This window comes from Tamandua tetradactyla, chromosome 2 (genome assembly GCF_023851605.1).
Source record: "Tamandua tetradactyla isolate mTamTet1 chromosome 2, mTamTet1.pri, whole genome shotgun sequence".
Taxonomy (NCBI): Eukaryota; Metazoa; Chordata; class Mammalia; order Pilosa; family Myrmecophagidae; genus Tamandua; species Tamandua tetradactyla.
Window position 1 is genome coordinate 202,844,149 of NC_135328.1, and position 14,203 is coordinate 202,858,351.

Consider the following 14,203-nt stretch of genomic DNA (forward strand, 5'->3'; position numbering starts at 1 on the left):
TAACAAATCGGCTCATGTCCACACATCTGTAACGCACACATCTACATTCACAAAAGGACACAGAAAAGCAAGAACAGGCCACAGATTCTGTTTATCAGCAGGCGCTAATAACCTCCCAACTGGCCTTCCTGCGTCCATTCTGGACCCACTCCAATTCCTGCTCTCTGCTGTGGCTGACCAGAGGAGGCTTTTCAAAATTGCAAATCTGATCATGTTACAGTCTCCTACTCCTCCACCCCTGCTTAAAACCTTCCATTTTTCCCACTGCTCTTGGCATGGCCTACAAGGCCCTGAAGCGTTGGCCTCTGTCTGTGCTCTCACTCTGTGCTCCTGCCACACTGGCCCTCACTTCTTCAGAGCATGCTGTGCTCTTCCTTGTCCCAGAACCTCTGTACATGCTGTTAGCTGAAACACGTCGTTTAACCCCATGTCCTCCTCCATACCAAAGAAGAAGAGGATGCAAGCCACAATGGAGTTAGCATTAACTTCTGCCCATCCAGGAAGTTCTCCTAGGGGAGGGGATATTGTTATTTTACTGGAGGGAAAAAACACGATCAGGTGAAGTGAAGCAGAGAGGTGATGTGCTTGGGATGGGAGAAAAGAAGTTTTCACTAGGACTGTTATGGCCAAAAGACGCTGAAAACAAAAATGTATCCGAGATCCCATCACCAATTTAGAACATGCTTTCAAAGGATTACAGAAGTCTAAATATTCTATAGAATAAGTCTTTCTTAGAAATCTCATCCAGACTTCCAAATCTCTATCTTTAGCCCTGTTTTTTCTTGAGCTAAGGGCTTATATCACTAAGCAACTATTTGGAAATCTCCTCCCAAGTACCCTACTGATCCTCTAAGTACAATTAATCTGAAACTGAACTCAGATCTTCTCTTTCTAAAGTCCCCTCTACTGTTTTTTTCTATTTGTCAACTAATTCATTCCTTAGAACCATCTTTGACCTTTCTCCCTTGCCCTCTTCATATAATCAGTAGTCAATTCAACAGTCTCTCCCTTGTTGGGAGAAAGCAAAAGTCTTCATCTTATTGCTATCACCCTCAGAGTTGCCTTTCAGGTTTTCTTTTCTTTTTTTGTTTGGACTGGTGCAAAGGCCTTCCACTGGTCTCCCAACTTAAGCACCTCCTACCTTATCTGCATCTGCCCTGCAGAGGTCTGAGCATATCTTTCCTCCAGACACCCTTGGTGGATTTCCATCAGCTAGCAAATAAAATTCAAACTCTTCTATTTGGCTTTCAAACTTCCCCTCCATTTGCCCTTTGCTTGTCTTTGGTGACTTATCTTCTACCCCAGTTGCTTCTGATGCACTTGCCTAAGGGAAAGTTTTGCTCTATTTTTGAATACCAGCTGGGCCTTCCCACCTGTGACTACCTAGTCCATTTCTTCCTCCTGAATTTTCTCCCCAACCTGGGTCAAAATCTTACCCATACTTCAAGGCTTACCTCAGATGCTATCCTCCTCTGAACCCTTGACCACAAAAGATGGTTCCTCAGAACTCCCTTCCAACTCTGTGAAACTCTTATAGCATACATGGCATTCTACGACGATGATCATGATGATTCATTTAATATTTCTTTGTATGATAGTGCCAGTAATTCATATTAATCATTGAGCACTTACCAGATGAGTATCTTGAGCACATTATATAAACTTCTCCATGCCTCCATTTCCATCTGTAAAACAGTGGCAATAATAGCACCTAGCTCAAAAGGTTGTTGTGAGGGTTCATTAAGCTAGTATAAGGAAAGCCCTTATAATCAGGCCTGACACATAGTGACTGCTTAGTAAATGTTAGCTGTTGTCGTTACTGAGTGTAAGGGAGTACTTCACAATGATCTTCGCAGCTAACCCTCTGGCCCCCGTGAATTAGGTCACTATTGTGCCCTTTTTTCAGACCAAGAAAACCAAGATTCAGAGAGTAACCTGCTTCTAGGAGACAGGACCTAGATTTGAACCTAGGCCTGTAAGTCATATTAAAATATGGCTTTATCTCATAGCGCATTTGTGACTTATTTTTACCTCCTTCTATAGTAATGATAGGTACTGCACGCCAAGCCCCTCTTCTGTGCCCGGGTGATGCATTTTTGCAGCCATTCTCACATTTAATCCTCAACAGTCCTGCAGTCATTGTGTGTGGTGGGGAGGGAGTGCAGCATCCTATCTTTCAGCTCAGTGTCTGGTACAGAATAGCAGCACCAGTAACTGTGTTCAGTGAATATGGGCCTCTTTGATGTGTTTAAGTAGTCTAAATACTTGGACTAAATAGTCTTGTACATTTTAAATGCAATAGTTTACCTTTTTAAAAAAATGTTGCTTCTTTTTTGGAGAAAACCAACTGAAATGCATGAGGTCATAGAGAGTCTCCCAATCTTCTTCACTTCTCACTCCTCCTGCAGAGCCAATCTGCCCTTCTCACCCAGACCAATCTATCTGCATCTCATCACCAGTTTTGCTGACCCACAGCCAAAGGCAGAGAGAAACAGGAAAGCAGGCAAGGGGGCATGAGAGACTGTTCCTGCTCTGCTTCCTCCCCTGCTGCTCCGCCTCCACACTCTTCCCTCAAGCCATACTCAAGCCTGGCTTGCTCTGTCCTTTCACGCCTCCTTGCCTTAGCATACATATGCTGTTCTCCAAGTCTGGAATGTCTTCGCCCGTCTCACAATCTCCCACACAGTTTTTTTTGAGCCAACTTAGATGTCACCTCCACTGTGAAGCCCCCACCCCACCCCCAGTACCCCAGCTATGAGTCCTCCCTGACTCGGTGCACACAAGCTCCACCCTGTAGTGCTTGGATTGCAATGCCTCTTTGTAAGTTGCAGTGCCCCCATGCCCCCGACTCCTTGTGCAGTGATGAACCTTCATCACCTCTCTTAACAGCACCTCTCAGAGGTCAAGAGATGCCCAAATCACTCTGATTTTTTGAAGTGCCTACTGTATTTGAAAATGAAGAGATGGCAAAACAGGATTACAAAAATCAAGGCATATTTTTCAATATTTAACAAATCAATGCTTCTAGCAAAAAATATAAATGTGCTGTCTGGAAGATGATTATAGGATTTATTAAAATATAATAATTTATAATGCTCCACAGGCACAGTGGTCTGGTTATGGACACTAGGATATACAAGACAAGGAAGGTCTTGGATTAAACCAGTAAACGGATCTGACATAATATATAACCTCTCGTAGAAATAATGTGACAACCAAAATTGGCTCTCTTGACCCCTTTCATCAGTGAAAGGCTCTGCTGCTGCCTCTGCACAGAGTAGGCATGCATTGTTTGCTGAATGATGGGAATAAAAACAGCTTTACAAGTTGGTGATTTAAAACCCACATACAGTAAGTGTTCCTGAGAAACACTGAAGTCCTGAACAATGAGGCAGGAAGCGCCTCCTCCACCAGTGACCCCAACACCCAGAGTCCAGCTGAAGGCTGCAACAGGAAGCCCCTCAGCCACTGTCTTTCCTCTCCCTCTTCCCTGCTCCCCTCCAGGGGCTCCAACTACAGTCATACTTTCCATCTGTTCTCAGCTTCTTTTCTCCTCCGCCCTCTAGAGAGTCCCAGGTGAAGAAAGAGAAAAGCTCTTACAGAAGGAGGCAAGCAGCCAAGCTGGGCTCGGAGAGTGGTCCTGCCCCCAGGCAGGCCTGAGGAATTAAAGAAACAGCAAGAGGACAAAGCAGGGCTTAGAGCACTGGAGCAAGAGGGAGAAAGGGCCTAAGAAAGTTTACAAAGCAATCTGTCAGAGAAGGGATGAAAAGGGTGCCCCGCTGGGCTGAGGGGTTTAAGCCCTCACCTTGGCCTTAGGCCCAGTTAGAAACCTGCAATTACTCAGCCAAAGTCTGAAATGGTCCCCTCCTCCCCGTTTCAAGGAGTTTTGTTATTAACCCCTGACCTAGAGGCTTCCTGAGTATGAGACCCTAACTTGCAGTTTTTCTGGCAGTATCTCTGCTCTATGGGTTCTGTGCCCCACACTGGCCCAACTTCAGCTCCCTCTGGATTTCCAGCAGAAACACAGTAAGGTCACCAGCAGATCCTCACAGCCATTAAGCCATCCTGACCTCCCAGATTTTCTGAACCAGTGAAGACCCCCACAGGCCTTTCTGGAAGTTTTCCCTGCCACCATTCAAGTGTCATCTGAGTTCTTAATCTGTGCTGAGTACTTTAAGTGACCTGATTCCTCACAACCACCTTAGGTCTGATTATCTCCATTTTAAAGAAAAGGAAATGGGCCTAGTGAGATTGAATGAGTTTGCAAAGGGTACACAGCCCAATTTCAAAACAGGTTTCTCTGATCTTAAGGCTCACGCTCTTCCCGCTAGGGCCATTGCCTCTAGGTACCCTCCAAGATTCAGTTTTGTGGTGCCCAGATCCAATTTTAAGATGGGAAGATTGGTGTCATTCTGTGGTAACCAAAGAGCTCCTAGCCCCATGGATGGGGGTAGAAAGAGTGGGAGTGGAGGGAGTCTGCCTCATGGCTGGGTAGGGTCCTAGTTATTCTAGATACTTGAGTAATTTAACCATAAATAACTGGGCACTGGCAACAGGACACTCACTAATAAAAGCATGGCCTGGAGTCATGTTTGAAAAACAAACAAAAGCCAAAAAAAAACTAGTACTCAGTGGGTGGATGTATCTGCAAAACAAAAGAAAAGCCCCTTTCCCAGCCCAGGCAGAGAAGTCTCCTGTACAGTTAGAGACAACAGGCTTCTGGGCATGTAGCCAAGGTTCTAGGGATATTTATAACTTGAAGAGGGTGGGAGTCCCTAATAAGCTGCTATATTCTTTTTCCATCACTTCCCTCTCCAAGGCTACAGGGAGCTCGAAGCTCTTCCCCTAGTGCACGCACAATACTTGCCTGCCCTAGTGTTCGGCTTCCATTGTCTAATTCCCTCAACCTGACTGGGGGGAAGAGAAGGCTGAAGGCTGTAAATCCTTCCGTTCGGAGGAACCCCAGCTGAATGCAGCTTAGCTGCTGGTGGTGGTCCTTGGCCAGCAGCTGTGGGTTCTCTGGGCTGCCTGAGAGTCTGAGGTCTCCAGAATCTGTTGAGTATTTGGGATCAGCCTATCCTGGCTTTGCCTGCAAGTTTCCGGATTCGAAATCTATCTGCGGGTTTGAGATCTTCGGAATAAGTGAAATTTCTACAATCTCTCCGAACGCTTGAGAGCTCAGAGAACTCTGCCTTATGGCTTTGGGATCTGTTTGAGGCTTCTCGGATTTTGGAGCGGGCGATCTAGTGGATCTTTTGCAGGCCCAAGACGTAAGTCCGTTCTTTTTCAACTTAGGTTTTCCGCTTTGGGCCCGCTGACTCAGGCCCTCAGAAGCCCAGGATCCCTGTGGTGAAGGTGGCCGCCAGAAACCCTTTTAGCAGACGAGCCCTCAGGGATGATAAGAACGGCCCTTCCCCGCCCCGGGACCTGGCTCTCTTTTCCATGCACGCCTCTCCACCCGTTCCCCGCTTCGGAATTCCGTCAGGGTTTTTGCTTTCCTTCCGTAGAGTACAACTCTGGCCGCCCCGCAAAGGGAGCCCCCCACCCCCCTCAAAAGGACGCGGTTGACAAACCCTTCAGGGTTAATGGCGATGGGGACCAAAACACAGCCAGGCCTTGCCGCGAGCGGCCGTAGCGAGCCGGGCCAGCGGCGCAGGGCCTGCTGGGAGTTGTAGTCTGCGTGGCGTGGCGCGAATGCCGCAGGTACTGCTGGGAGATGAAGTGCATGGGCGGGGTTCAAAGTTCTACCACTGCTGCCGAGTCTCCCCTGGGGAGTGGGCGGCTGCCGCTTTCTTCTCAGATCTCAGCTGTCAAATGAGGGCTAGATTCCAGCGGAGTTCAACACAGGCCAGCGCCTAAATTGGGTCCAACGTCGCGGTTAAGGTCCTACTCAAGAGAACCTTCTAGGGAACTGAGAAGAAGCAGGGCAACCTCCCCGGCTTGACTGGGCTGGGGTCCCCAAGAAGAGAAAGCGGAAGATACTTCACCCTGGCTAGGACATGCTTCTGTCTTTACCCTTTTGTTCTTTTCCCTCCTTGGCTTTTGGCCTCTGACTCGTCTTTGTACGCAGGAATGGAACTCCAACTCCCGGCAGGCTACTGGGCAGGCGCAGGCGTGATAGAGGCGCTCAGCCACGCTGCAGGGGGCGGGTCTAGAGGCCTGCATTTAATTGGCATAGCATTTCGCGAGCTTCGTGAGCTGATTGGCTAAGACAGCTGCCGGAAAGGGCCCCGCCTCGAGATGGAAGAGCGGAGGCGTTCTGTGGGCTGGGCTGAAAGCCTCCACCCTGAGACAGCATCGGCCTGACCCTCGGCCGGAGAGAGACCTAGCCAGGGGGCTGTCCTCGTATATCCAGCGGTGCCTCCACCTCTTGGTGGCGGAGACGTAGAGGGCGGGTCGCGTTCGAGGGTCAGGAAAGAGTGACCCGGCCCGGGTCCAGGGCCCTCCCCGCCCGCCTTGCGGCCAGAACTCCAGCCCTGGGGGAGTGGGCAGGGCCTGTTTTCCGTGCCTCACGCCCTGCTTTTCGCCTTCTTCAGCGCTGACTGCTCGCTGCTTTTACTGCTCTCTCTCCCGAGAGGCGAACTCTTGCGCCCGAGATGGCTGCCACCCTGCTCATGGCTGGGTCCCAGGTAAGCCCGGGGTAGCTTCTCGGACCCTGCCTCTGCTTACCCACCTCGTTCGGGCGTTTCTTTGCTTTGCAAACCTCTGTGGGGAATTCCCTGGGATTAGTAATTCGGTTTTCTGCCTCCAGGTGCTTAGTATCAGGCCAATAAAGCCCCAAACACGCAATTATTGAGCACCTGTTGTATGCCTTTAAACGCGGGGAAACAAAAGATGGATGAGACGGGCCCTGCCGCCTGCTCACAATCTGTGGGAAGACAGACACATCCTGCTGACCGTGATACAACCTGAAGAAGTAGGCTACTTTTGATAGGAACAAAGTGCAGTGGTGTGGGAAACCAGAAGTAGGAATGATTAATTCTGTCTGGGGAGTCTGAGAGAGGAATAGAGCACGGAGTGGAGTGGAGGGTTGGGGGACGTTGAAGAGCAGTTGGTATTGGAGTGGAGCCATGAAGAATAGCAGGATTTTACAGTCTGAGAGAGATATTCCTGGAATAGAGGAATGTTTTGAATAAAGGTATGGAGCCATGTAAGTGTTAGATGTGATCTGAGAAAGATATGGCTAGAGGATAAGGTTCCCAGGTGGAGCAGAGATGTCTGGCCATAGGACCAGAGCGATCAGCTCATAAATTGTCCCCCACCTTTTTTAAAAGCCATATCTCTTTTATGTTTATTTTTTCTTTGGACTGTAAAGATCAAACTTAATACTTACTGCTTGCCTTCCTAACATTTCTAGCTATGTCTCTAATTTCAAGAAAAACTGGAACTAATGCCCTAGGTACCAAGTAGTGAGGAAGCATTTCTGTGATTTCAGGCACCAGTGACATTTGAAGATATGGCTATGTACCTCACCCGGGAAGAGTGGAGACCTCTGGACCCTACACAAAGGGACCTTTACAGGGATGTTATGCAGGAGAATTATGGAAATGTTGTCTCACTAGGTAAGGGTTCTACCTTTCTTCACCCCCAGGTTTTTGACACTGTTTCAAAAAAGGCCTTCTTACAGAGCCTAGTTGATTTTTTTTTTAAGCTCTTAATTAATTTTTAGCTTGGATTGAATTCCTCAGGCAAACCTTGTATATGGGAACATCCAGATCATATCATCTAAAAAGAAAGAATGTTTCTGTGCATTTTAAGCATTCATATTTCTTGTGCTCTGAGTCATTTGCCATTCTCCAGCCTGTTTGCACAGATCACTGACCAAACAGGTCTGACATAATGGTGCTTGCCAGTATGTAAATGCCCCTGTAAACGGTGTTTGACTCTGAGGTCTAGGAGATGAGGGACTTCTGATCCAAGTTCATAGGAGGGCAGAAGTCACCTTTTTCTGTTTGTTTTGCCTTCAGAGCCCTAGGTTTGCTTCAGGTTTTTTATTATCTGGAGGTTCTTGTCTAGAGATATTTCAGAGTTATCTTAGATTTCCATTGTGTCAAATGTTATTTCAAGAGAATGCTGAAATAAATAAATGAGATGACAGATTTTACTAGGGAAGGAAGCTGAATTTTGATGGTGGGCAAACGTGTATTCTCTTTTAGCTACCCTTTGGTCTGGGTGTAACTAAAATAAATAGTGTATTCTTGAGCTGAATAGTCTTTTGACTCATTTTCTCTCCTGTTAAGACTTGACACAGGTGGCAACAGTGTATGGTTCGCTAGGTCATCTGCCACTTATTAGGACTAATCCTTTTCTTGAAATGTTTATTCCCATAGCCTTTTCAGAACAAAAGGCTACTGTGAAGGAGTTCTTCTTAAACTTGGTCTCTCCCTGATGTCCCAAGTTTCTTGGATCTTTCCTTTAGAAAAGTAACCATAAATTATTTACCCAGATCTATTACAGTCTGTAACCCAAATATTCTACCCCAAAAACAGAAGCATGAAATAAAAATCTTAAAGAAATATAAATTTACATTTCTATAGTCCAGCCAAAGGAGCACTAGTTAGAAGGATGGAAGCATCAAAGAAAGGTTTTTTGCCCAAATAAGTTTGGGAGTGGGCTAAATAGTATTTACCAGGTTTCTTTACCACAGGACACCTCAGAACTTTTCATGACATTGTGGATTTCTAAGGAGAAGATGTTGTCTGCCCCTGTTACCAAACTAATTTATCCATGCACCTTTTCCTCCCAACATACCTAGTAACCTCTTTCTGAAAAATATACCAAAAAAAAGGACCATACAGTGCCTAATAGAAAATTCTTATTGACAGTGGTTGTATATTTTATGTATTTTCATTTTAAGGCTATATATGATGAATATTTTGAACAAGGAATCTTTTTTTTGCCTTCTCCAAACTTCCCAACCCTAATTTCATTACAAAGCCACTAGAAAATAGCAAGTGACATTTAGCTGTTACTTTTCCTTGTCAACGAAGACATGACAGAGAAATAAAAATTGATTTTCTCCATATTAACTTAGTATGTTCTTAGTAAATATTATATGATGATAACATGAAGTCTTGACAAGTTAAAATATATATGTACCCATTCACATGCATATGCACACATATAATATGTAGGCTTTTGGCTTTTAGAAATTCTAATTTAGAGTCTGTTTCTGTTTGTTTTCTTCTTTCAAAATACTAGGAATATATACAATTTCCATAAAGAAGCATTAATAGTAGTGGTACACAGCATCACCTTTTATCAGACAGATCTGTAGTTTGAATCCTGGCTCCACCGTTTACTACTCTGTGTCCTTGGGCAAGTTTTTTCAATGCTCTGTGTCTTGGATTTCCCATTTATAAAGTGGAAATCATCAAAATGCCAGACTCCCAGGTGGGTTGTGATAACGAATGAGATAATTCATGCAAAGAGCTTAGTAGAGTACTTGGTACATGGTAATTTTTTATTACATTTACGAGTATTACTATTACTACCCTTTATTACAGATTTTGAGATCAGGAGTGAGAATGAAGTGAATCCAAAGCAAGAGATTAGTGAAGATGTAGAATTTGAGACCATGTCTGAAAGACCTGTTGGGACTACTGAGGAAAATCCTGAAAATGAAGAGACCTTTGAAAATGGGACTAGGTCAGAAAGACAGTGGGGAGATTTAACAGCAGAAGAGTGGGTAAGCTACCCTCTCCAACAAGTCACTGATCTGCTTGTCCATAAAGAAGTCCACACAGGCATCCGATATCATATATGTTCTCATTGTGGAAAGGCCTTTAGTCAGATCTCAGACCTTAATCGACATCAGAAAACCCACACTGGAGATAGACCCTATAAGTGTTATGAATGTGGAAAGGGCTTCAGTCGGAGCTCACACCTCATTCAGCATCAAAGAACACATACTGGGGAGAGACCCTATGACTGTAATGAGTGTGGAAAAAGCTTTGGAAGAAGCTCTCATCTCATTCAACATCAGACAATACACACTGGAGAGAAGCCCCACAAATGTAATGAGTGTGGGAAAAGTTTCTGTCGTCTGTCTCACCTAATCCAGCACCAAAGGACCCACAGTGGGGAGAAACCCTATGAGTGTGAGGAATGTGGGAAAAGCTTCAGCCGGAGCTCTCACCTGGCTCAGCACCAGAGGACCCACACTGGTGAGAAGCCTTATGAGTGTAACGAATGTGGACGTGGCTTCAGTGAGAGATCTGATCTCATCAAACACTATCGAGTCCACACAGGAGAGAGGCCCTACAAATGTGATGAGTGTGGGAAGAATTTCAGCCAGAACTCTGACCTTGTGCGCCATCGCCGAGCCCATACAGGAGAAAAGCCATACCATTGTAATGAATGTGGGGAGAATTTCAGCCGCATCTCACATTTGGTTCAGCACCAGAGAACCCACACTGGGGAGAAGCCATATGAATGCAATGCTTGTGGGAAAAGCTTCAGCCGGAGTTCTCACCTTATCACGCACCAGAAAATTCACACTGGAGAGAAGCCCTACGAGTGCAATGAGTGTTGGCGAAGCTTTGGTGAAAGGTCAGATTTGATTAAACACCAGAGAACCCACACAGGAGAGAAGCCCTACGAGTGTGTGCAGTGTGGAAAGGGTTTCACCCAGAGTTCCAACCTCATCACACATCAGAGAGTTCATACAGGAGAGAAGCCTTATGAATGTACTGAATGTGAGAAGAGTTTCAGCCGGAGCTCAGCTCTTATTAAACATAAGAGAGTTCACACTGACTAAGTCCTGTAATTATGATGACTAAGAAAAGATTCAGTTGAAGGTACAATTTTATTTGATATCAGTCATCTTCTGATATCAAAAAAGAACCCTCAAGACTCAGCTTCTTTGACCATATTGAATTTTCTAACTGTGGGCCACAGTTGAAAACATCAAAAAAAAGACAAGCCATTTGGAATTCTGACCCAAGGCTTTAGTAACATTACTCTCTCCTCCCAAATAGTGAATTTTATTCACTCAGTATTCATGAATTACTTCATCAAAATAGGCCCCACAAAACTGGAAATCTAAAGACCAGGGGATAAATGCTGGCGAATGTTCAGGCCTGGAAATGAAAGACGTCTTTAAAATTCATTTCTCCCATCCTTAGCCCAAAGCGCTATGCTAGGGGAATTGAGGGACTGTAGTAGAGTGATCATGGCTGTTTTGAAAAAGGCAACCAGGGACTCTGCTGGAATAGGCATAGCTATTCACTCACCATTGTTGTTGGGCACGTGCCTCCTCCAAAGGCCTCTTTCCTCAAGTTGTTCAGGAATTTGTATCTTTCTGTCTTCCTGAGAGAATTCTGTACAATGAAGGCAGTAATCATAACTTTTATTCTTCCCCTGGTTTCTATTTAAAACTTTTAAAGCTTGCATCTTTGTGAAAGCTAACTGAAGATAGACTGAAAGAAAAACTGAGACATAGGTTTGGGGACCAAGGACCTATCCGTGGTGGTGACTGGCAAGATATGCCCCTCCTGTTGTTATTGCCATTAATCAGGATTTGCTAATTTTTGTTAGGATTCAGTGGAAGGAACATTGGAGGGAAAATATCTTTAAGAAAAGATAGGACCTGAGTGATGGTGGAGGATAAGGAGCAAGTGGAATTAACCACTTCATGGAAGGAAGCACAGAGTCTCTTTCCAAGGAATACAGATAATTTCTGTATTCTTTCCCCCCTACCCTTTTAGATCAGTCTACCCTACTGCTAACATTAGGATTTGGTAAGGGCCACATCCCAGTGTTTATCTTAGCTTGCATAAGGGCATGTGTATGTATGTGAAACATGTATTCTGTGGTTTCTCCGATAGCTAAAACTGCCAGTCACACACAATTAGCATGTTCTTGAGTGATGTTGATCATGTGACAGAACTACAGATGTAACTCCAGTGTGGGGAATGTACTTTTTCCCTCTCTTTGTGGGAAAAAAAATGTAAACACTAGTGCACTAATGTTCACTATCCTGTGAGATCTGTTTTTGTATAGAACCAGGCACTTATTTATATGTATCAATAAATTGTGGGAGATAATGAGTGGACAAATAGCTTGATTGTCCTTGTCTCAGATGGGATTATCTCATGTGGCAATAAAGAACTCTTTAGTCTACTCAGAAACCTAGGTATGAATGTATTTCCATCTTCCCTTCTTATAAGTGGGTAAAATAAGAGTTGATCCAATTTAAGCCCATTAATGTCAGTTCTTATCTCAACCTGAATAGAAATTAAGAAATACCCCAAAATGTTGATACTTACCTAAGCATTTGGGGTAGAGTTGGGAGGAAATTGGTGCTCAAAAGATGGAACAAGTGTAAGAAATGTTTTCTTTTGAGAGTGCTCCAAGTTATTTCTGCTGTGTTTTATTGGGAATGTTGTAACATTAAAAAAGCAACAAAAATTCTGCCATAGCTCCTTGTGGCTTGGTGTTGAAGGAGCCAGTGGTTCTCTTGGCTAGTGTTCTGTTGTGAGTTATTGTGACCCACATCCGTGTGGGACTGCATCACTTGCAAATGAAACAGCCTCAAAATTAACAGAAGTGAAAATCTGCTCCAGTAAGGGGCTTTCTTTATGTTGCCACTCCTATGTGAATAAAAACTTGGACAGGGATCATATTTTTTTTTCTATATAAAATCTGGCAGACTCTGGGTATTCATGTTTTAGTTGTTGAGCAACTTACATGTTCTTGGTGACTAAACTCAAATATGTCTTTTCTGTATTGGTGTTGCTGATGATTTTTAATATCAAAGTTCTCCTGTTGTTTCTATGAGCCACTACTGGCATCATCTTGGGTGTGGTCATAGAAGACAACTTCTCCATGACCTAACTGTATTTCACTCCCTTTTCCTTTCCTGCTCTCCTTTCCCCATCCCTAACCTATTCCTGCTGCTACTTCTGGCTTTGTACAGGCGAGGGCTCACGGCTTTTAAGCACTAAGCCATCTCTCCACACAGCTGGAAAGTTAAAAGGGCAAGGGCTAGACCAGCTCTGTCTTTTCTCTTTCTGCCAATTGCTGCCCTCCCTTTGCTATGTTGAACTTTGTGTCAAGGTTTTACATCTCTGCTGATACTTTTTGCATGCCTTCTGCTCCCAAGTTCCTGGCTGCTTCTGCACAGACCCTGAACACTTTGTGCCTGTTTTCTATGGTTGTGGGGAGTGAGTGAACAAGTAAGTATGTAGAGCAGTTTTCCTTATGGTATTGGTCACAGTAAACGAGTGTTTATCTACGTCTGTATTATTCTAACAATAATCTATAATTAAAAGTGTAATTTTTAAAATCAGAAAAGCTTTGAGAATCATTTTAGTAATGCAGCACTGACTCGTATAACAGCTTTTCATCATATTCATTAAAATTGGACACAGTTGTCTTTATAATGATGCATTTTTATACAGATGCTTTTGTGGGAATTTGAGAGAACAGAGAATTCCCACATTCATTGATGATCCCTTTGGATGTTGCCATATTTTGGAAAGGTGTAAAAACCTGGACAGTTTCCTATGAAACTTGTGGCAAAAAGCAACATGGAAATATTTAGTATGGTGACTCATTAGCTTTAGAGAAGGGAAGGAAAAAAAAAACCACATCTAAATGGAAAAGTGAGAGGTCTTGTTGCTTTAAGAAGATATTTTTGGGTATCCCTTAGGAATACTAAAACAATTTCTGTTAGGAGTAGGATTGGAATTTCTAGAACAGAGATACTTCTTAGAAACAGTCAAGGGTTCTCTTCATGAAAGAGTTGTATAGTATGCCTAAAGCTGTGATTATGTATTAGTAGGGTGTGGCCAGTTTTCAAATACTTATAACTAATTTTCTCTTAGAAACATTTTTTAAAAATGGAGTGCCAGCCTAGGCAGAGGTAGAAGATAGAAATGCATTGAATGAAGGAAAAGAACGATGATATTAAAACGTTTCATTAACCCTATAGCCAAGCTTGGAAAATAAAAGAGAGTTCTTGTTCAAAGCAATTTGTTAACATTTTATTTCTCCTTTCTTCGTGATCAGCATTTTTTATTTCTGAAAAGGAAAGTTAAAGGAAAATGTCCATTCACCTGGAGAAGTGTAATTCAAAAGCTGCTCCTCTAAGCGTTTTTGATATGCTAATACTTTTCCATTATCATTTTTATTGAATCAGTTTTCCTCCTGTGTGAACTGTTCTCTGGAGCTTAAATTTAAGTTAGGACTGTGCTTCCAG

The 14,203-nt window shown here is 43.9% G+C and overlaps 1 protein-coding gene and 1 long non-coding RNA gene across 7 annotated transcripts in view; one reads left to right on the forward strand and one right to left on the reverse strand.

Annotated features, from left to right (window-relative positions):
- The window catches only part of LOC143674756 (uncharacterized), a 24,037-nt gene extending 18,470 nt beyond the window's left edge, over positions 1-5,567 (reverse strand). For all 5 annotated transcript variants that reach the window (XR_013171201.1, XR_013171198.1, XR_013171202.1 and 2 more), the window contains exons 1-2: positions 4,868-5,567; positions 1,633-1,685 (exon numbers count right to left, since the gene is read on the reverse strand). This is a non-coding gene — a long non-coding RNA (uncharacterized LOC143674756). The remainder of the gene's footprint in view (positions 1-1,632; positions 1,686-4,867) is intronic.
- ZNF436 (zinc finger protein 436) lies at positions 137-13,972 on the forward strand. 2 transcript variants are annotated; one of them, XM_077150841.1, is made up of 4 exons: positions 137-5,270; positions 6,537-6,629; positions 7,436-7,562; positions 9,507-13,972. In XM_077150841.1, the coding sequence occupies exons 2-4, from the start codon at positions 6,597-6,599 to the stop codon at positions 10,757-10,759; spliced, it is 1,413 nt and encodes a 470-aa protein (XP_077006956.1). In that variant the 5' UTR covers positions 137-5,270; positions 6,537-6,596; the 3' UTR covers positions 10,760-13,972. The 2 variants fall into 2 exon arrangements, with proteins under 2 accessions (XP_077006956.1, XP_077006957.1); XM_077150842.1 differs by lacking the exon at positions 6,537-6,629.
- Positions 13,973-14,203: the final 231 nt, after the last annotated feature.

Excerpts from the sequence above, each read along its gene's own strand:
- ZNF436 (XM_077150841.1), top strand. The coding sequence starts at position 6,597 with ATGGCTGCCACCCTGCTCATGGCTGGGTCCCAG. Across the intron at positions 6,630-7,435 it reads TGCTCATGGCTGGGTCCCAG|GCACCAGTGACATTTGAAGA; the intron begins GTAAGCCCGGGG and ends CTGTGATTTCAG. Across the intron at positions 7,563-9,506 it reads TGGAAATGTTGTCTCACTAG|ATTTTGAGATCAGGAGTGAG; the intron begins GTAAGGGTTCTA and ends CCTTTATTACAG.